The sequence below is a fragment of the Paecilomyces variotii genome (genome assembly GCF_004022145.1).
Source record: "Paecilomyces variotii strain CBS 101075 chromosome Unknown C8Q69scaffold_1, whole genome shotgun sequence".
NCBI classification, from domain to species: Eukaryota; Fungi; Ascomycota; class Eurotiomycetes; order Eurotiales; family Thermoascaceae; genus Paecilomyces; species Paecilomyces variotii.
Window position 1 is genome coordinate 2,794,964 of NW_021167140.1, and position 21,638 is coordinate 2,816,601.

The following is a 21,638-nucleotide window of genomic DNA, read 5'->3' on the forward strand; positions in this document are numbered from 1 at the left end:
CAGAGTAATGAAGCAGATGACTCAGCTATTCCATGCACAACATCTATCTTGGGTTTAGCGCTTCATCTGTCTTCTTCTATCGTGCCCTCTCAGTGGCGTCATCGACGAAGGCGGTGAGATATCCCTCACGTGCGAATAATACCGTACGGCCGTGACCGAAACTTTACAGGCTTCCCGTACCCCAGACGGAGACGCCCCGCCTGGTTGGCCCGCGGAGACAAGCCCGAGTCAACTACCTTCTTTCTCTCTGCTCGCTAATATGTTTCTTCGAGGTCTCTCCTGTCGTGGAATACCTCTGGATATTTCTTGATCTGTCGCTCTTCTTGTCCTTTGTGTTGCGGTTCTCCAACTGCCCGGAATCGTCCTCGTTCGGCAGCGACACTCGAAACGCCTCTTCGTCCCGGTCACCACCTGTGCTACAGTCACCCTCGGATCATGCGTCCTTCCTGGCCCCGGTGCTTTGGATAATGTTATCAGATACAGCTGCGCTCCCATCAGTGCCCAGTTTCGAGCCCTGGAGGGATATCAACGGTTCTCGATCGGGGGGTGGGATGCAACCTGGCGGCGATCGGAGTAGCTGGGCTGGTCCGTATCGGAATGGCAATGATACCCCACCAAGTGGTCGTCAGCGGCCAAGATTCCCGAATATAAAAGATCTTCAGGATGAGGCAGCAGCATTAGGCGTGGACGAGAAGGCTTCTGTAAGTTTCAATACAGTTTATGCCGCTCCAGGATCGCAGTCGTAGGTCTTTAACATGTACGTACGGTTTGCTAACTGCTCTGCATAGCTGAATGCGCTGTTGAGGACAGCCAAGGATGCCATACGGCAATCTCGCACCGCTGTGGACAAGGGAGAGCTAGACGTTGCCTATGTCCTATACTTGCGCGCTTCAGAAATAACTGTCAATACCATACCGCACCATCCAGACTACCGGATAGCGATCAACCAACGGCCAGGATGGTATGACCAGTTTGCAGATCTAATGCTGGTATGATCCCTAGTGATTCTCCTTGACTGTCGTTCTGAACAGCCATTCTGCTGCCTGTCTGCTCTGTATCTCACTGACGTTTAATAATTCCTAGTCTGTTAGGACCAAACAGGCAACCATGGACTCAATCAAACAGCAGATTCTCGAAGATAACCTTGCCAACAATGTCAAACCTACAGGGGCGCGCACGCTTCCACCATCGGCGTCCTCGAACACGCCCTCACAACCTGGTGGGAACAGCGAAATTGGCAACAGTATATTGAGAATGCCGAGTCCTTCGGATTTCCAAGCAGGGGACGCGAGAATTACAAATCCTGTTGACGATGTACTAGCCCAGAGATTTGCCAGACTGAAGGCAACACCATCATCTATTCAAGGATCTCAGACGCCTGTTACCTCCGTTCAGACGGATGATCCTTCGGTCTCTCCGCCTCATGGGAAGCCCTCGGACTATCCACCGCGGCCATCTACCACCTCTCCACGCGCATCGCTCATGTCGCCCTCTTTGCGCCCTATGGGTCCGCGGAATATGGGATCACCACATAGTGTACCTTCGCTCCCCCCAAAAGTTCCATTAGACGCGCCACTTCCTCGCGCGCCCGATCCAGCATATAACCCGATATTCACTGTACCAAACCAATCCCCTTCTAACCCTCCAAGAACTTCGACCGAAAGCGCACGAGCAGCAAACTCAAGATACTCTCATATCGCCGGTTCTCCAAGAGGTAGCCCTAGTCGAGGTGCATTGGACGACAATCCTTATCGGTCACGGACTCCAAATGGCGTTCATCCGGCAGCAGAATCAAAAAGCAGTTCTGCCGATTTACCCCACAATCCGACTGTTAGTGCACAGCAGCTACTGGATTATCTCCGGAAATACAATGTACTTCTGATTGATGTCCGTCCGCGGAACCGTTACGACAACGGACATATATACGCGAAGTCGATTATTTGCATTGAGCCCGTTGCTTTGAAGGAGAATGTTTCTGCAGAAGAATTGGAGGAGAGATTGATAGTCTCTCCGGAATATGAGCAGTCATTGTTTGAAAGAAGAAATGAGTTTGATCTGGTTGTATACTATGATCAAAGCACAGCTTCCGTCAGCTATCTTGCCGGGTCCCCTGTCGGGACAACGGCGCCGCATCTCAGAGCTCTCTACGACACGTTATATGAGTTTAACGCATACAAGCCGTTGAGGGACGGACGCCCACCGGCTCTACTAGTCGGTGGCCTGGATGCATGGATTGACTTGCTTGGCCAGCAGTCCCTCGCTACCTCATCCACGGCTGCTGTCATGGGGTCGCTTCAACCCAAGAGACCCGGCAGAGGACCGGGCAGGCCCATCGGCAGAGTCCCAACAATGGCCAGTGCAAATTCCAGTTTAGAAGTGAGAAAGAGAAGACTCCGAGAATTCACACCACTTAATGCGGAGGAGCTCACTGCATGGATGGAAAGGTCCAGGGTAGAAGAGATTGATCCCGAGAGCTATGAGGGCGAGGACGAGACTATAACCGAAACACCAGAAGAGAGCGTAGCAGAGCAAGAACCTTCTTCTCCTTTTATCCACTCATATGAGGACTTCCTGCGACGCTTCCCCGAGCCGCATGCTGTCCAGCAGTCAATGATCATGTCCGAGACTCGACCGCCACTCCCGTCTGTGCCCAATTATGGCGCTCCTGTGCCTGTTGTACCTTCACGGCCGCCACCTGCTGTGCCGCGACGAAGTTATGGAGGTGTCTCAGATGGCCGGCAGATTCAGCCTACGCTTGCGCGACAGAATTCTGCAAATAGGACTGCTTTGTACACGTCGAACTCCGTCATCCATCGACTCAAGCTCCCACGAACGGGTCTTACGAACTTTGGTGTGACCTGCTATATGAATTCGACCATTCAATGCTTGAGTGCAACAATTGCGCTAAGCAAATTCTTTATCGATAACCGTTTCCGATTCTATGTACAAAAGAACTGGAAGGGGTCCCAGGGGGTCATGCCTGGTCTGTACGCCAATCTCATTCGTTCGCTGTGGAAGAACGACGTGGAAGTAATCATGCCTACGTCCTTCCGAAACTTCTGTGGGCGACTGAACCGGGAGTGGGCAATAGACAGACAGCAGGATGCAAAAGAATTTTTCGATTTTCTCGTCGACTGTTTACACGAGGATCTTAACATCAACTGGCAGCGGACTCCACTGCGTCCGTTGACATTCGAAGAAGAAATGCAGCGAGAGAGGATGCCGGTGCCCAAGGTATCGAAGATAGAATGGGACCGTTACTGTCACCGTGAGGAATCATATATTTCTTCTCTCTTTGCGGGGCAGCACGCAAGTCGACTGCGTTGTACTACTTGCAAACGTACTTCAACAACGTATGAGGCGTTCTACAGCATTAGCGTGGAGATCCCACCTTCAGGCACTGGCGATATCTACCAATGTCTTCGCAGCTACTGTCAAGAGGAGATGCTGAGCGGTGATGAAGTTTGGAAGTGCCCTTACTGCAAATGCGAGCGGGTAGCAACCAAGCAAATCATCATCACCAGAGCCCCCCAGATCCTGGTTGTACACTTCAAACGCTTTTCTGCGTCGAAAACACAGAGTGCTCGAAAGATTCACACCCCTGTGGACTTCCCTCTCCACGGCCTCAGGATGGACGATTTTGTCATCCCTGGCTCTCCCTCCAACGCACCGAACAGTGACGCACAGGGACGATATACCATCTCACCCACCTCCCCACCCTTCACCTACGATGCATACGCCGTCCTCCGTCATATTGGCTCAACCTCAAGCGGCGGTCACTATATCTCTCTCATACGGGACGCACAGCGCCAATGCTGGCGTAAATTCGATGACGAGCGCGTCACGGAGTTCAGCCCGCGCGATCTACGATTTTCTGACCGCCTTCAAAACGAGCAGGCATACATTGTATTCTACGAGCGTGTTCCAGCGAAATAACCAAGTGCATTTGTTTGAGGCCTTTTTTTTTTCTTTCCATGTAATCACGACTCGCCTTTTCCATTCCCTGGTTTTTCTCTTCCACGTTCAGCTCTTTTTGGGGGGACGGTTCTTTTTTGCTAGGATGTCTAATTCTTTTGCGCGCCTACGGAGCAATGATTCCTGTCCGTGAGAGACCGCCACGCTTAGATAGAGATATGATTACATGTATGTACGGTTTCCATATCATACCCCGGTTTTTTTTATTCTTTTTCTATTTGTTCTTTTGGTAGGGGTGGGCGCGAACGAATTGTGCCTATAATCCTCGTGAGAGATATGTGTTTCTATACTATATTATATTTTATAGCATTAGGGGCATTGTAGAACCTCCTACGCTCCATCCAGCTACATGTTCAAGAACGAATTAATACCCGGTGTCTTCCCCTTTCAAATTTTATAAATATAGTATTATCCTAAATCCTGAAGGGGACAGAAAAAGAAAATTACATTAAAAAAGGAGATTCGTAAGAGTCGAGTCATAAGGTCGTAAATCCGTCTACGGTCATCAATCGTCACGGCAGCCAACGAAGAAAAGGACAGAAAAGTCGGTCCAAAAGAAAAAAAAAAAGAATTATGCGTCGAGACAATGAAAATAAATCCATAGACGCCAGCTCTCTAACTACGCAGAAGCCATACTGATAGGCGATAACGGCACGGCGGAAACATTCCGAAGCATTTCATCCTGTTCTAACCTGCCCTTCGCGAACGCGGGAGAGTCAGGAAAAAGCGCACAACCACGATGCAAGATGTGGAATTCATCATTAATAGATCTCGATACGACGCGGGGGAAGAGACACCATGGTTCCCATGTCTCGGTGGTGATGACGTCCTTCGAGGAAGAAGCGATGGCATCTCCGTGCATATCTATGCTATCGTAAGCTTCCGCTTCCCAGCCATCGGAGCTCTCTGTTGCTTTCAGTGAAGATGGAGGGGAGAAGTCGATTGAGATGTGGCTGTTGTCTGCGCGGATACGGGCCCAGAGAGATGCGGCACTCTCGAGAATGTCGGTGAGGTCTTCTTTGAATTTCCCTTTGATATTTTCCCGTACGAGAGGCGATAGAATGGCGGCGATGGAGTTGACGGAGGTTTTGATGCAGGTGTCACCTGCCTCGGGCGATGCGGCGGCTGCAACGGCGTCCAGGCCTTTATAGGTCCAGACGCGCCAGGTGATCTCCTCTTCTTGGTTCAAATCGCGGTATCTTTTAGAGAGTGCTTGGAGGACAGGTGATGGATCTGCGTTTTGTTTCTCGAGAACGCTGGAGCGGAAGGGTCGCCAGACTTCTCGCTCGAGACATTCTATGATGAAGAACCGAGCGATGCGTATGCGGAGGAAAGTCGAGGCGGGCGTAGGCAGGTTTGGAACCATTTCTAGGTCGAATATGTGGTGGAGCCGGGAAAGGTTCTTTAAGATCTTGTAGTATTGCTATTGTTGTTTTAAGCTCATGTTAGTATACAGATCAACCCATATGGAAGCGGGAGACAAAAGAGAAAAGACTCACTGCCAAGTCTCCAGCAGGTAAATGTGTAAAGTAGTCTGTCGTCACCATTTTGATCTTCTGGGAGAGTCTGTCTAGTTCTTCTTTGCTTGAAGTTTGTCAGTTGCCGTAACTAGAAGAACATCCTCGAGCATGATGATGACTTACAATACTCCGGGATCCTCGCGTTGGATAGGACACTTTGAGTGTGCCACTTCCAGCTCAGCATCAAGTCTCCGGTTGTCCTTGAGTAGCAGCTCGTGGAATTTCGTTCCTTTCGTGATTTGATCTCTGGCATCGGCGAGTTCTGCTTTGACCTGTTCATTCTCAGCGACAACGGCCGCCTTTTCTTCCTGTAGCTGGGTCTCTTTCTTTTGGAACTCCTCTTCCTTAGCGGCCAGTTCTTTTCTAGCCTTTTCTTCTAGTTTCGCTTTCTGCTCCTTCAATTCCTTCTCGTGCTGGTCCCTCTCTTTTTTCCTGTCAGCGAACCAGGTAAGCCGGTCTTCCATCCTTTTCCTATCGGCCTTGATCTTGTCCTCTTCCATTCTCTTCTTCGTCTCTTCGAGGGAAGCTTTGTCGGAATTGAGGAGTTTTATTTTGTTCTGTAGTTCTTTGATTTCATGGTCTTTCTTATCGAGCTCCATGTTCTTGAGACGCTCCATTCCGCTGAGATCGTCTTTCAGTGACTGAATATATCTCTCTCGGCTCAACCCCTTTTTTATGCTCTCATTGCTCTCAATCACATCGATCCAGTCACGGTTCTCACGAAAGAGGTTTGCAACACTGGCCACGCGGTGAATGTATTCGTATAGGGAAGCCAGGTGCTCAGCAGTCTCCCGGGTTTTCTGAAGACCGTAATCGGAGCCCCGAGCACGGCTCGAGTTGTGTTGATTGATACTCATTTTCGGGTGTGTCATGAGAATAATTTGCTCTCGATGAGCTCTCTTTTCTCTTCGCCGTTCTTCGCGTAGTCTTTGCTCCTCTCTCCTATCAATAGTCATCCCCTAATTGCCAAAGAAAGCGACATGTCAACATCTTGGATACATGGTGTACTCAAGCGACCCCCTGATACCGTCATGGAAAGTTTGTATTCTTACCATCAGAGTTGGATTGTCCGTGCGCAAATTACGACAATCGGCAACATCGAGCTTCCCCATAGACCTTTACTCGAGGACATCAAGGATCCAGTATGAATGGTCCTGCGTAATGCTGGTTCGTTGGCTATGCGGGCAGAATGAAATGTCTCCAGTCAGGACAGCATGTATGGCTGTACCCCTTTAGAGGCGACTTCGATATCAGATATCACAACTTCCGTCTTTCTTTTCTATATCGTTCCTCTCAGCATGGGGTCTTGGTGAAATGTTGGGAGTCAGCATCCTCTCGGAATGTGGGTGTCCTGTCTGTTGTGGCAGTCCATGATGTGGCATCAATCGAATGGTGGAGCATTGAGCAGTTCGCAGATCTGCTTCGACGACGGTTCATTGTAATTCCACATGAAATGGATGCAGCAAAGAGTGAAATGAGGGACCATAACTTGCTCCAAACCAATTGTAGCCCCTCCACACTGCAGCACGAGCATGGCAGAATGAACCATTCGGAGCTTAGGCCTACGGCTGGGGCATATGCCAGTGCTTGATGAAGTATGAACAAGAGGGGCGGCGGATACAACAGCCGGCAGCAACATTGAAGCCACAACGATGATAGAAAATATGACTGGGTACTATGGGTTAGAGGGTATAGGACCATCTTTGACAACAAACTGGCAGGGTAGGGGTCAAAAAGAAATGAGAATACAACTCCATCGCAGGGTTCGCGCGCCGCAGTTCTAGATCGGGCCTCTTACAATGTTTCCTGAGGCAGGAATGAGGCGTGTCTACCATCTAGTGGATAAACATTGTCATCAAAAGATGCAGCTCAGACCGAAGAGTCAGTAACTCCAATCTCTCAACCTGATCATACACCTCGAATGTGAGAAATTCATGCGTGGATTGTCTGCATTGACCGAACAGTACCCTCCAGGGGTTAAAGCCATGCCGGTGCGATGGATAAGCGCTCAGCTCCAGTCGCGAAGTGCCAACAAACTCGCCGGTCAACGGGCCGTGACAGCAGAGATGCATACTCTAGCATATCACCCCCAGTGTGGTGTAGCCATGGACCTCGACAGACGAACGGTCTTTCTGCAACCAAACCTCTGATTCAATTAAAACTGGTACTCTCAATGCGCAATACTCAATTTATGGAGACGAAGTCCGTCGGACCAGCCGGCAGCCTGATACGCGACGAACTCAGTGGGTTGACTCCTACGCTGATAAGACCCCAATGTGACTCAGTCATGAAGACGAAACCGGCGTGTCTAACTTGTCATTTTCAGTGAAAGGCTTATAGTCGATCTCATTCGTTTGTTGGTGTTTAGTTCGACTGGTGATCGCGGGGACTTCTAGCTCGGCAGCGGGGCTATCTACTGACGCTTCAGTGATACATCTGAACTTTGTACCACGTGTTGCAGGAGATTTCATTTCAACATAGAACCGATGGCAGGCTAGATATATATTCTCCGCCGTTCTAGGTTTCATCTCTGTAGGTAGGACAGACAGTGAAGGAAAGCAAAAGTGAACTCGAGACACGGTTCGATCTGTGACACGCAGAATCGACTTCCTCGTCTCGTCCAAGGCGGTGAAGATGTCGGCAGGTGATGAATTAATTCCTTCGCAGTTGTAAAACTGCCGGAGAATCTACCGTCTTCTTTCTTTCTCCGCTTATTCGGATTGAATCATTGCAGTCATCGTTGGACATGCAGATATATATCATAAGCTACATATATATTCCCTACCCCAAGGGAAGAAGCAAGTAAGTAGCGGAGACAGTCCCCGCAGATGCCACCGGAAAAGTGGTACTCCACCATGTCTATACGGATTTCACACGAGTCTACTGCTAGGAGATAAACAAGGATAAATACTCTACGCATATCGACACTTTCGCAACATGAGGGGTTCTCTGGGGAATGTGGGGTAGAAAAGAGCAACTCCACATACCGAGAACGATAATGGACCGATTCTGCTGTTCATCAGTGATCAGCAATGGCCATAGCACAATAATGGCAAGCTATAGAAGATCGAAAAAGAAGAAGAAGAACAATATTCCGTCGCGTGGCAGATAACCGAAGTTGCTCCGCCAGCTTGTTGCCGATGCGAGGGACAGAGCGGAACCAGAGAGATCTCAGCCCACGCGGAAGGACACACTACGAACCGCCCACAGAAGCCTAGTCTAGACGCGAGGGGAGGAGTTGCGAAAGTCAGCAGAAGGTGGAGAAGTCTGATAGCGAAAAAAAGGCCAGATGGCCAATCCTACCGAAGCCCTTTCTGTTGCTGACTCGCTCACCGCAGAATTAATAATAATGAGCTTTCCGGGGAGTGGAAGTATTATCCTAAGCGAATATATGCCTCAATAGGTAAAAGGATCCATGGTGGTCTAGGGACATCGTGGAGGAGAGAGCTCGAAGGCGTCGAATATTGATCGAATCCATCATGGTTGCTAGGATCACTTTCAGCAGATAACTAGATATGCCTGGCGGATTTTGGCCGGACAGCAACGTCGACCGCCGAGGCTGATCGGCACATCTTGGGGAATAAGCGATTTCCCATTCGCAGACGGTTCACGCCCCATCCATATCAGACCACCGGGGAAAACACAGGAGGAAGAAGTAAAAGGAGACAGACAAGAAAACCCAGAAACGATATCCGGGGGTGAGAACCACTGTTGGGCACGGAATAATGGATGGTGTTCAATGGACGCGAGAGCAGATCGCACAATGTAGACCGCACGTAAGTAGAGTAGGCAGTTATCTAACTTAATTGAACTCGTCAAAGATGGGGTTGCCGTCCGGAGGCCTTGTCGAACAGTGTCCTGAACGGGCCCCAAGTACTAGTGACCTGGTCTCTCACCTGAAATCCGCGTGAAACTAAAGTACCCGGTACTTTGACCGCACTCGCCGACTCGACCTTCCGCCAGCTTTCGTTATCCGACACTTTTCTCCTCCTTTCACCTCCAACTGCCGACTTTTCTCGTGTCATCTTTCTCGACCGTTCCTGTGTCTCTCCGTCCACCTTCTCCAGCTGCGGACCTCCCTATCCAGATTCTTTCTTCCGTTTTCCGGTAAGCATCCCCGACTCCCTTGGGATCGCAAGCATTGAGATCTTCAGCTCGTCCCCCGAAAAGCCCTAGACTCTGAGCAGCGGTCGAAAGATTCTTGCTTCGTTGTCTATAATTCCCATCCCGAAGAGAGAAACTGTCGTGCAGCTTTTTAGGGTGCTCAGTTTCCACGCTGCTGCTGCTGCTGATGTTATCCTGTTTCGTGTTGGCTAACTGTCAATTCCATCTACTAGATCCCCCAGCAGTCATCATGTCCAAGGAGCTCACCACCGCGGAGGTTGCCTCCCACAACACCAAGAAGGATCTATACATGATCATTCACGACAAGGTTTACGATGTCACCTCTTTCGTCGATGAGCACCCGTATGTGGCCGCCTTTTCGCGACTCCCCCTAAAAAGTTACTAGTTAGATCGCAGCAATTGCTTAGCTAACACGTGAGTCGGTCATAACTAGTGGTGGTGAGGAGGTCCTTCTCGATGTCGGTGGTCAGGATGGTACGGAAGCTTTCGAGGACGTCGGACACAGTGATGAGGCCCGTGAGATCCTGGCCGGTCTGGAGGTCGGAACGCTGAAGAGACTGGTATGTTGTGCTTCCCATGGTCTTAAAACACCTGCCCGAAGAAACTTGCGATCCATCTTGTCCGCTCCACTGCCTCGGCCTGTAGACTGACAAAACACTTTTCGATTAGCCCGGTGAAGCTGGCCCCAAGACTGGCAATCCCTCTTCCGTCAGCGTCCCTAAGAAAGACAGCACCGGCCTCGGCATTGGTCTCTACGCCGTTCTGCTCATCGGTGGTGCCGCTGCCTACTTCGCCTACCAGTACATCCAGGCCAATGCTGAGAAGCAGTGAGCTACCAGCTTTCAATGGCGTTGTATTGGTGTAAAGGAGAGAGTATGTGGAATAGAGGGAAATGAATTCAACACCGAGTGGATACGGCTACATGAGACTCCTGTGCGAGTGGACAAACTAGAGCTGCGCAAATTGCAGCACCTGCGGCAAGCGACGGGCCTCTCGCGACCGGGAGACGGGGAGAGAAGCTTGGATCCAAAAAAAGGGAAATGGGTTTAATTGAGTGACTACAGTTGAAGAATCCGGGAGAGGAAAAGGGCGTCCTCTTTTCTTGGTCCCATGTCCGTTTATTTAATGTTCCATTTTTTTCTTATTCCTTTTTTGTTTTGTTTTTTGCTATGCAGATATGGTAGATATTACCCACGTCTTACTACTTTCTGCCACATAGACCATTAGGTATTTATTACCACCACTACTTCAGATGACTCCCACTCCACGATAACCATAAGGACATGAGAAGAGGAAATTGTCTTCTAGACTACATGGATAATCCAGTTGAAAAAAGAGGTTTTTAATTCGTATTTCACTTTTTCTTCTCTGCTCTCTTCATTTTCCCTCCCAACCGTGTTATCTTCTGAACGGCCGTGGCTTTTGTTCATGGTTCGTTCCTTTTTGGTGGCCCTTTTCCTGTTGTTGATATACCATGCTCATTAAGGCTTCATCCAAATTATGAAGCAAACTGAGGCCGGCCCTCGAGCGAGAACATAACAAAGGTTATACAGAATATATAAATAATGAGACAGGGTGAAAGATAATGATAATAGTAATAGAAGCATATCACAATAGATAGATGAAAAATATTGGAATCACCAGAAAAACGCTCATCTGCTAACATCAGGTTGATGAAATACAAGGAAATCCTCCAAACCTCACCACCCATTTTTTCTTTTGAATCACATAGTTAAATTATGTTGCAAACTGGGTTTTGATCATCTCGAGGTGCCATTCAAACCTGCCTGGACGGCCTCCAGAATCAGGTCCTTGGCCTGCTCCACGCTCTCTTTAGATCCCTTGATCTCAATTGCTTCTCCCTTTGCCTGGTCCTTGGGCACATTAATGCGGCAGCCGGTCTTCTTCCTGATGGAGTTGATCTGGCTACCTCCTTGTCCAACAACGAAGCGGTATGTCTTGGGGTCAGGCAAGATGAGGTAGCCAGTAGCCGACTGTTGGGATGCACTTGCGATGGCCTTTTCCAAGGCAGCCTTTGCCTTGGAAACATTTTCAGACGAGCCGCTGAGAACCCATGGAATCGTGGACTGCTGCGAAGGATCAGCCGCAACGGAACTGTTGTCAACGACCTTCCAGGAGTGAGCGTCTGCAGCCGCGCCTGGCTCATCAGTGATCAAAGGAAGCGAAGCTGAATCATTCGTGCCATTGCGAGAATCCACGCTGGGCTTTGGCGGGATCTGATGACCGGCATGATCGACCGTCACGTGGTAATCATTGCGAAGGCGACGGAAGAATGAGCCATTCTCCGAAATAGCGTGGTGAAGATGCTTCGGTACTTCAACAGTTTCGCCTTGCTGTTCCTTGAGCAAGGTTAGGATATGCTCCTTGGCTCCCTCGACGGCGTTGCTGGGGCCCTTAATTCTCACGTCAGAACGGCCCGATCCCTGCTTAGGGACGTCCAGAGTGATGTTGAACTTGGACTCCAAGTCTCTTCTGGTGTCACCGCCACGGCCTATGAGCAGGCGATGCTGTGACTGAGGCACATCAATTGTAGCGGTCACTTGGTCCTCTCGCTCCTTCACGAAGTCCTGAATAGCAGCAACGATCTTGTCAACGACGGCCCCGTTGCCTTCAAGCTTAATCGTACTATCATTGCTTTCTGGACGGGGGAACTTGACAATACGAGCGGCGCTACCGTCGTTGGGACCACCAGCATCAACAACAATTTTGCGGATATTCGCACCTTTGGGTATGTTAGATAGGCATTAAACGGAGAATACGGAGACAAGACTTACCACCTGCGCCGATCAGAGCCTTGTGATACTTCTTGTCAACATCAATCGTCTTGGTGACAATAGCATCGAACTCCTTGGAACGCTGCTGAAGGATCTTCTTTGCCTCCTCAACCTGCTTCTTGGTGCCCTTGATTTTGATTTCAACGCGACCCGACGCATCCGGAGTGTCGTTAGCGCTGGGAACATCAATCTGAGCACCAGTGTCGGCCCTCAGCTTGTCCATCTCACGACCACGCTGGCCGATGAGAGACGGGACTTGGGCCTGAGCAACAGACACAGAAGCAGAGTGAGAGTGGTCAATAACCCATTGCAGCAAGCTAAGAATCTCATCTCTTGCGGCATCAGCGCCTTTACGGGGACCCTTCACAATCACTTCGTCAGGTGCCTGCTGCGGTCGTTGAGGCCGTCCTCCGCCTACTTCGCTTGCAGTGTCCGCAACAGACTGGTCGTCATTGACCTGCGCTGACACGGCAGCACGAGGGAACTGTACGCGAACATTGTACCGGTCCTGAAGGCGGTTAACCTGGCTACCCTTTTGACCAATCAGGTCACGATGGTACTGCGGCGGAACCTTGAGGACGTGAGTTGTCTCGTCTTCAAGCTTCCTTCCCAGAGCAATAATCCGGCTCTTCGCAGCATCAGCCTTGGCCTTTGGTCCTTTGACCTCAACTTTTCCGTTCTCGACCTTGATATCCACGTCGAACTCATCACGAAGCTTATTGATGTTCTCACCCCTCTTCCCAATGAGGAAGTTGGCGAATTTCTGAGGGAAATCAAAGCTAGTGGTATATCCCCTCTCTAGATCATCCTTTTCCTGCTCAACGACAAATGTATCGATCTTCGAGGCCAGATCTTCGACAGAATTGGAGCGACCACGGAGAGAAACTTCACACTGAGGAGCAGCTTTCTGAGCTCCGTTGCGTTCACTTGGCTCGCCAATGATGACACGGACGGGGATGTGATCTTCACCCTTAGCCTGCTGTTCACGGGCGACAAACCTCCGAAGCTTTTCAGCGTATCTGAAAATATCTGTTAATATTGATTGAACAATTTCATCAAGGGAAGGCTTGCATACTTCGCAGGTACATTGACCGATTTGGCGACGACGTTCTGCTGGTCTCCCAGGATACTCAGAATGTGTTCCTGGGCTTCCCGCAGGCTTCTTTCAAAAGCAGCGACTTCCTCAGCTGATGGTCGTTGTCTTGGCGGCTGGTACTCTGGGCTTGTTGCGGAGGGGCCCTCATAGACCAAGAAGACATTAGGGCTATCAACATCGTCTGGGACGATCAGATGGACACCGAAGTCATTCTTCAGTTGAGAGGAACTCCGGGAACGGAGATAAGGGTGGAAGTAAGGGTCTACGGAGACAGGGCGGATTCTCGATGGGGGATGGGCTTGAACCAAGCCCATGATATCAGAACGAGCCCGGATAGTATTCTTTCCATCCCTGGAATACACCTCCCATGTCACTGGCCCATCTGTGGTCGGTGGCAGCACAATACGGGCATCGTACAGCGATTCCAGATGTCTAATGATCTGGCGCTGCTGCAGATACGACGTAAGAGCGCGCGCATGAGCGTGGGGGCCCACAGGTGCGTTAGGATGTTGCCGGGACAGGTCGATGCTTGCCATCTGCATGCTGGTGGCGAGATCCATAGCACGGTTGACACCAACATCGATGTGCTCAGGTGGTCCGGTGATAGTTAGGAACTCGCTCTCGTCAGACTCTGGAGGCAAGATGATAGCGCAACCGGTTTCCGCAAGGAAACGGTGTAGTGCATCAGCTTCGTCACCCAAGATGAACTGATGTTGGCCACGGTTGATAGCCAATTGTCTTAGTGTGAGTTGACGCTGCAGCTCAGCAGCACGTCGCTCGATTTCAGCTCGCGCTTCCTGGGCCGCAGAACGTTCACCCGAAATAAGGATGTGCGTACTGGGGTCAGGGACGAAGTTGATCTGACCAGGGACAGCTTCCTGGGGTGGCGGTTGTGTCGTCCATGTATCATAGCGGGGAACCCTTATCTGAGCCTTTGTGCGTTCCTCAATCTCATTGAGATTGGTGTTGTGAGGACCTGCGAGGAATGGGAAGAACTCTGGGGGAATGGTCTTCAGGCGCAAGCTGATATTGGATGCCCGTTCCTTGACAATAGCTTCTATTTCTCGTCGAGCCATTTCCGCTGCAACAGCATCTCCCTCAATCAGGACGTCAATCGTGACGTCGTCGTCGTCCTCTTCTCCAGCCGGCGATTCCTCAGCTCGGGGTACCTGCACTCGAGCACCAGTCCGCTGTTGGATATCTTGGACAACTGCACCCTGGCGACCGATAATGTGGGGCCGGGCTGAAGCTGGGATAGGCACTCGGACAGATTGCTGTTAAGAGTCAAAAACCGTTTCAGAATAGGTGAACTACGGGTTGGCGTACCTTAGATCCAACCTGCTGTGCGACGTCCTTCAGGGCCTGTCTAACCGCATCCACTGATCCCTTGCCCTCGAAGATTATGGAACCACCTGGCCCACTACGCATATCAACAGTAGCCTTCGAGCGCTTGCTGATGTCTCTAAGAAGGTCGCGAAGTGGCTTCTTGAGCTGGCCACGGGGAAGCATCTGCGAAGGCGCAAGGCGGAGCTGCTCCACATGCTTCCCAGGAAGTGTCATGATCTTTGGTGCATCACTGACACCGAAACCCTGCGTACCTGTAGCAGCTGTGGACGCGAATTCCGTCAATTGAGGATCCGAAACTGATATACGGGAGAAGACGTACCGGAAGCCTGTGAGCCATTGGCCAGGCCGTTTGCTACTGCAGCAGCTGAAGATTTCTTAGCACCCCAAGTCGTCGGAACAGCAGCAGCTCGAGGCTTGGGACCGCCTCCCAGAGCAGGAAACAATTCCTCGGACTTCACATCGAAAGCTGGTGCTTTCTTCCGTGCAGCAGCAGTTGTTGCGCTACCGGAAGCGGAATCCGGCTTCACTTCCGATGCAGCGGGAGGAGGATGCTGGATTTCATCCTCGTCCGGTACATCCTCCACTGTCACCTTGTGAGCTTCATCGCGTGCGTGCTGCTCCTCCAACAGAGCAGCCGGTGATTTTGTGGCAGCCGATCCGCCGTTGACGATCAGACCAGGCGCTTCAGCTGACATTGTAAATAACTTCCCGAAGTTATTGCAGAGAACCGGGGTGATAGGATTATATCAAGAGGTGGGAATGAGCGGAGAGAAATTTAAAGTCCTAGACAGCGAGAATTGATTAGTATGCAAAGCGCAAGAGCTATCATTGAGTCAGACTAATCGAGTCACACCTGTAACCTGCAATTCTGAAAGAGAATGTACAATGCAGAAGACGCCAATGCTCTAGCTGGTGTAAGAAAACCAACAGAATCGCCTACACTAAGGCGGTGGACTGATCTAGAAAGGCTGGGGGTCAAATGGTACGGATATCTATCTGGTAAGTGCAACAACGAATTGCATCACACCGGTCGAGCAGCAGACAGGATTAGAAGGGCGGAGAAGAGAGAATAAGAGAGGTGAAGAGGCGGAGGAGGAGGAGAGATGATGAGAAGGGGACGTGAAGAAAAAGCGTGGTCGATGAGCGTTTCGAGGACGGAGCGGAAAGGACAAGTTCGAGGTGTCGGAGTTGGGACTTTGGGGCAACGCACCGGACTGTCTCTCTCTGTTTCGTCCGCCGCCGCCTAGCGCACTCTGGGGCCGGAGGAAGCACGCGAGACGCCGATGTTGTGCCGTCACCAACAACGGTGATGGTCCCATATAGTTAGTATTTACTCATTGCTGTGGTTCTTCTTCTCTTCACGATATTGCTGTGGTCGCTCTGCAAGGGCTGTCTCTGGAGCATCGAGAAGCTGCGTGGAGATAGCCAATGCGGGTACTTCCTCGTCTCTGTTAACTAGAACTGAAAGGCAATGACATATCTGCTTTTGCTTTGTGTCCTTACTTAGTCCCCCTAGTTCCTTGCGAAGTACTAATCCAATTCACATTATGTGATGCCTTCATTAGGAATCGTACTTGTGTGGCCGATTCATAAATCTTACGGAGTCTTAATATACCAGGATTACACGTCTCTCTCCGGATGGCGTCAATGTTTATTGGTCTTCTATTACTTACTACAGGCTCAAACATCTCATTTTATTTTCAACCTGTGGTTCAAAAGCCTCAACACCCAGTTGCAATGCCCCGTTTCATCTTCCAACGCTGCGATAGAGTCTGCTATCCTCTGTGACAAAGACGCTAGTGTCTGCTCAGTGTACTTCATACTCCCAGCTTTCTGCAGATGATCGAGCACAAACTGCTTCAGAGGCACATGTAGACCCCCTGACGTCCGTGAGACCTGGAGGATTCCCTGCAGCTGGAAGTCTCCAGGAGGAGACGTCAAGGCGTGAATCAACGGGAAAGAAAACTTCCCTCCATCGAGATCCTCGCAAAAACCCTTTTTCTCAGCATACTGTTTTATCGAGTGATTGGTCAGAGTCTAAGTATCTTGGCAATCGCTTTATGGACCCGTCTTACCTCTTCTGTTAGATTTTTGTAATCGTCGCGGATTTGGAAAAACTGACCCAGCAGAGTAGCTAATGAATCCAAGGAGCTATACATTCCATCAGAGCAGTCAGATTATGAGGAATATTTGGGCAGTTAAACGAAGACCGATAGCGTACCAACTATGCCCTGTTTTCGCCTTCTGCATCATCATCCGTGTTATCAGTCGAAGAAGACCACCGGTTTCTGTATCATGAATGATCAGCACGTTCTATCTTTGGCCACATACAGAGAAAGAGAAGTGTGATTTACTCTGACTGATCATTGCAAGATATTCATCCTGCGAGGGGCATTTCCCATGCCTGGTCCAATACAGATCGAAACTTTGTCCGATGAACAAGTTCTGGGTCTCTTCCATGAATATATCCCAACATCGTTGGTTGTCGAGCTGTCTCACTTGGTCGGCAGCCTGTAACAAAAGGAAGTTTGCAGAATTGATAGTTTGTCCGGCTCCAAATATTACATGAGTTGCTGGTTGACCGCGGCGGAGAGGGGATGCATCTTCGATGTCATCTAGCCTATACCGGCACAGTCAGTGACATCTGACCAGGTCCTAAGGGTTACGGCGTGTACAGCATACATTAATGACGCATTGTGCATAGTCTGCGTAATGGACTTGAATTGGTTGATAAGATGGGGTGGTAAAGTGAACCAGACATTTAGTCCGTCAATAAATGCCTCCCGGATTCCTTTGGAAGGAAGAGAGCTAATGTAATCTGCTGGTCCAAGAAGATGCTGTGTGATAGAGATGTCAATAATATAATCTCATACACAGTGAAGATATGGCCACTCTTACCTCACTGCCTAGTTTTGTCTGCTCCAAGAGCCGTCGATCTTCATCTTTTGACGGACTGGACGATATCGAAGATCGCGACGAAGAGTCAGACCAACTAAAAGACTCATTTGATATACTGTTTTCGGAGATACTCGAGTGTCTGGTTATGTTCCCTGCAGAGGTTTCTTGCCCCGTATTGTCATCTTTCTGAATCGTATTCAAGCCTTTTTCTTTATTTCTTTGCAACATGAGGCTCGCCTCATCGCAGAGTCCAGGGTGGTAGCGGGGACATCGAATGCTCCAGGCAACATTTCCTGGGATTTGATATTCCAAGGCCCTCAAGTAGGTGGCCAGCTTGATATTTCCTTTTCCTTCTCCTGCCAAGAATGCGTCTTTTCGTTTCCTAAATTCCTCTTCGTACCCATTGGTTACTTCTCTGACACGGCTTTTCGCTTCAGCTGCATCGATCTGGTACCATTTCATAAAGAGCCAAACCAGGTTCGTCATGGTGCTCTCGCCGCAACGCCCTGACCGGAAATCCTCCCATTCAACATCAAATGAGAAGTAATCATTTGCCAACCCCAAGGCGGCATAGCAAGGTTTGACTACTGAAGAAAGTCTCTCCTCTTCTTCAGGAGTGAGTCGAATACCCATCCCAAAACGCATCAGCGTATCGACAAACCTGCTTGCTCGTCAGAGAATATTACGAATATATACCATGGTCATGCAACATACGGGGCGCCTGTGTCTATAATCCGATAATCCACGTATTCATCAAGATTCTCAAATATGCGAGATTTGTCCTGCTTTGCAGTCGTAGAAACCATGGTCTTCCATGAGTCAATCACAACCTCTGCACATGGTGCGTCAATGGAGAGCAGTTGCAAGAGCATTTTGGACTGTATTTGCTTGGTTCCGATAACTGATTTTACCGTCCGATATTCTGTATCATCGAGAGAAATATCGTCGCCATGAGGGTTCCACTACCTACAATTAGCTTCCCTCGATTAAAAATTGCTCCAGATGGAAGAACATACAGTGGACTTGGCTGCTGATTCGACAACATTGTCATAAAGAAAGGCGTCTATTCTCATTATCATAAGTCAGCAAAAGTACATCATTCGTTTCGCCTCGACTTGCTTGCATACATTCGAAAATATATGAAATAACCCCCAGTCTCTCTGGTTTACAAAGTGGGAGAACCACTGTTCCAAAATGTCCTTCCCATGGGCTGTTGCAGCCCCAGCGTTCAATTGGACCTATGTATTTCAACCAGTCTTCGCGACATTGTAGAGAACCCTCGATTGCCTTGTCTTCGAATTTATGTCGTCGCAGGGCATATCCATCACAAAATCCTTCGATATCAGATGATTCTCGAGGCACAGTGTAGGACCTTTCATCATCCAATAAGAGATTCAGATGCGCCATTTCTCCGGTCTAACAATGCAAACAGTATGCTCACAAAGCGCCAGAGATCATGAACAAACTACCTGGCAGAATTTTGTGGGCGATCGAGTTCATCAAATTGTCAATTTGCATGTCTCATATTTCTATTTCTACGCAAATTAAGTTACGACCAGTTTCTTCCTCAGCGGTGACGTGATCTAAACCAGTTTAGCTTTTAACATAGTAGACTGATCATATACAAAGTCAATCTTACTGTGAACACATGTTCACGCAAGATCGCATTCAGAATTAAGGACGCAGATATCATCGTGCAGAACTTGGAATTCGGTCGATTTCTTATCCAATATTGGGCTGCGATGATCCACACGGCTCCACAGCGTAGATTGTTGATGCCAGCAGAAATTCAATCTGAGATTCTTGCCAGCTTTTACGCTGCATCGTAACCTGATTTTTGATGTCATCACCCTGAAGAAGCACCATACTGTACCTTTGGGTCTGCAAGGGATCGTGATCATGTCTGTTCAGCCGATCTTACAGATCATACATTATACTTTTGCTACCAATAACAGATTAGCGATTAAAAGAAAGGTAGATAACATAATCGAGGTTAACTTTTAATCAAAGTGTGTCTACCATTAAAGTTATCGTCACTGCGCATCATCTGTTCTATATATGGTACATTCCCTACCTGTTGCTTGTACACTGGATTCTTTACAACCAAATGAAATACTATTTATAGCTCAATTACTGACTTGAGTTCTACCATTCACTCATCAAATAAGACGAACCGCCGCTGGAGGTAGTATCCTACTATGTCACAGATCACTGCTAGCCAGGCAGCTGCACTGGCTTCCTTCAAGGCATCATGCGCCGAGAGAGGACTTCTTGAGCATGCTGATGATTTGAAAGATGGAGACTTACCAGATGGGATAACTGACGACAGTACTCTTCTGTGAGTTAACCTTATGAATATAACACTACAATACAGAGGGAGGGAACTAAATTAGCAGACGTTTCCTGGAAGGCAACCAGATGGACGCTTCAAAAGCTCTCATGCAATTTGAAGAAGCCACACAGTTCCATAAAAAGAATGAAGCCGTTAAACTGTACGATTTGATAAACGTGACTGATTTTGAGGACACTAGGAAGCTTGTTGGATGGGCCTTTCTTCAATCTCTATTCGATGGAGACTAACGAGTACTCTACTCAGTACCCGCACTGGACAGGTCGTCGCGATAACCGAGGCTTGCCCATCATGATGATCGAGATGTCCTCCTTGAATCAAAATTCAGTGACCCATTGGCGCCAGACGAAGGACATGCCCAATTGCAGTACCGATACATCCAGAAAGACTATATTGTCTCCCAATATGGCACAGCGAGCTTGTGTACATCACGATTATTCGACACGTTTCATATTCCCACTTTGTTCTGCAATGCGAGATCGACCAAACCCGTCTGAGCGAATAAGGAAATCTATCTATATCGTGGATGCATCTTCACTCTGTCTGAAACAAGCCTGGGACCTGAGAGAGTTTGCTCAAGACATTAGTTGGATACTGTCGACCTGTTACCCTGAGACCATCGAGCGGATTTTTGTAAGTACTCTCTTCCTCGGTTCCATTTAATTCAGCGCTCATGTTGATAATGTGATGTGTGAATCTACCAGGTCTGTAGTGCGCCTTTATACTTTTCCAAGATTTGGGGAGTTCTGAAGAGATTTGTCAACCCAGCAACTGCCGAGAAGATCGTGGTTTTGAGGACAGCTGAAGTTTATCCCACACTGAGCAAGTACACCGACCATAAACATATCCCTGTTCAATTCGGTGGAGAGTTTGTCTTTACGAACGGCATGCTTCCCGATCTGGATGATAAGATACGGCAGGAATCACAATGGGTCGGCCCTTTCAATGGAGATCTTCCTCCTGGTCCCATCAAATGGGTTCGGGAGTCACCAGGACACATGAAGGCAGCAGCCACGGGGACTTCTGATGGGGTTCGGAGAGCAGAAGATGTTGTTATCATGAAGGACAATGATTGAAATTGAGGGAATATAGATGGATTCGAAATATAACAATAAGTTCCAGAAAGAGAACACAACAGCACTCGTTTGGCCACTGTTCCGGTAATACTCCCCGCCGATGGTACTTATTTTTCTTCTCCATAACAATAGTCCAGAAGAAGCCACGAACAAGCTCTATTGGTTTGATTGCGCCTCAACGTTCCGGACCGTGACGGCTATAGCCTTCCCCTCGGCAGGCATTAGTCCTAAGTACCCCGCAAACTCAAGGTTTCCGCGGGGTGAACTAAGAATTCTTGCTATTCGAATGTTTGTGTACACCAAAGCACTGTGACACATTGGAGAAAAGCCATTCTTCATCAAGATACCGTAACCTATCCGAGTACGTGAACTACCAACCCTCGTGGTGTCCACCTCGGCTCGTTTCCGAGCCACTTTCGTGTATATCAGATTCAGGCAAGGGAGCCACTCCCGAAC

At 49.1% G+C, this 21,638-nt stretch overlaps 6 protein-coding genes across 6 annotated transcripts; 3 read left to right on the forward strand and 3 right to left on the reverse strand.

Moving 5' to 3' along the window:
* The first annotated feature begins 220 nt into the window (after positions 1–220).
* Positions 221–4,344, forward strand: C8Q69DRAFT_426686 (putative ubiquitin C-terminal hydrolase). The gene is made up of 3 exons (XM_028628438.1): positions 221–701; positions 789–989; positions 1,084–4,344. The coding sequence occupies exons 1-3, from the start codon at positions 468–470 to the stop codon at positions 3,934–3,936; spliced, it is 3,288 nt and encodes a 1,095-aa protein (XP_028489431.1). The 5' UTR covers positions 221–467; the 3' UTR covers positions 3,937–4,344.
* A 250-nt stretch (positions 4,345–4,594) lies between these two features.
* Positions 4,595–6,352, reverse strand: C8Q69DRAFT_503300 (hypothetical protein; the record flags this gene model as incomplete). Its single annotated transcript, XM_028632478.1, has 3 exons — positions 4,595–5,398; positions 5,475–5,559; positions 5,619–6,352. The coding sequence occupies 3 exons, from the start codon at positions 6,350–6,352 to the stop codon at positions 4,595–4,597; spliced, it is 1,623 nt and encodes a 540-aa protein (XP_028489432.1).
* A 3,497-nt stretch (positions 6,353–9,849) lies between these two features.
* C8Q69DRAFT_503301 (cytochrome b5-like heme/steroid binding domain-containing protein) lies at positions 9,850–10,451 on the forward strand (the record flags this gene model as incomplete). The annotated part of the gene is made up of 3 exons (XM_028632479.1): positions 9,850–9,962; positions 10,054–10,180; positions 10,290–10,451. 3 exons carry the CDS (start codon positions 9,850–9,852, stop codon positions 10,449–10,451), a joined length of 402 nt encoding a protein of 133 aa, XP_028489433.1.
* A 929-nt stretch (positions 10,452–11,380) lies between these two features.
* On the reverse strand, positions 11,381–15,553 carry C8Q69DRAFT_503302 (hypothetical protein; the record flags this gene model as incomplete). Its single annotated transcript, XM_028632480.1, has 5 exons — positions 11,381–12,363; positions 12,416–13,434; positions 13,491–14,785; positions 14,838–15,118; positions 15,178–15,553. 5 exons carry the CDS (start codon positions 15,551–15,553, stop codon positions 11,381–11,383), a joined length of 3,954 nt encoding a protein of 1,317 aa, XP_028489434.1.
* Positions 15,554–16,298: 745 nt separating this feature from the next.
* C8Q69DRAFT_524401 (geranylgeranyl pyrophosphate synthase) lies at positions 16,299–19,257 on the reverse strand. Its single transcript, XM_028633583.1, has 9 exons — positions 18,884–19,257; positions 18,773–18,819; positions 18,471–18,718; positions 17,757–18,417; positions 17,541–17,695; positions 17,213–17,478; positions 17,080–17,146; positions 16,934–17,009; positions 16,299–16,868 (listed from the first exon to the last, which is right to left on the reverse strand). The coding sequence occupies exons 1-9, from the start codon at positions 19,161–19,163 to the stop codon at positions 16,548–16,550; spliced, it is 2,121 nt and encodes a 706-aa protein (XP_028489435.1). The 5' UTR covers positions 19,164–19,257; the 3' UTR covers positions 16,299–16,547.
* A 697-nt stretch (positions 19,258–19,954) lies between these two features.
* Positions 19,955–21,182, forward strand: C8Q69DRAFT_503304 (putative phosphatidylinositol/phosphatidylcholine transfer protein; the record flags this gene model as incomplete). Its single annotated transcript, XM_028632481.1, has 4 exons — positions 19,955–20,094; positions 20,153–20,294; positions 20,353–20,739; positions 20,811–21,182. The coding sequence occupies 4 exons, from the start codon at positions 19,955–19,957 to the stop codon at positions 21,180–21,182; spliced, it is 1,041 nt and encodes a 346-aa protein (XP_028489436.1).
* Positions 21,183–21,638: the final 456 nt, after the last annotated feature.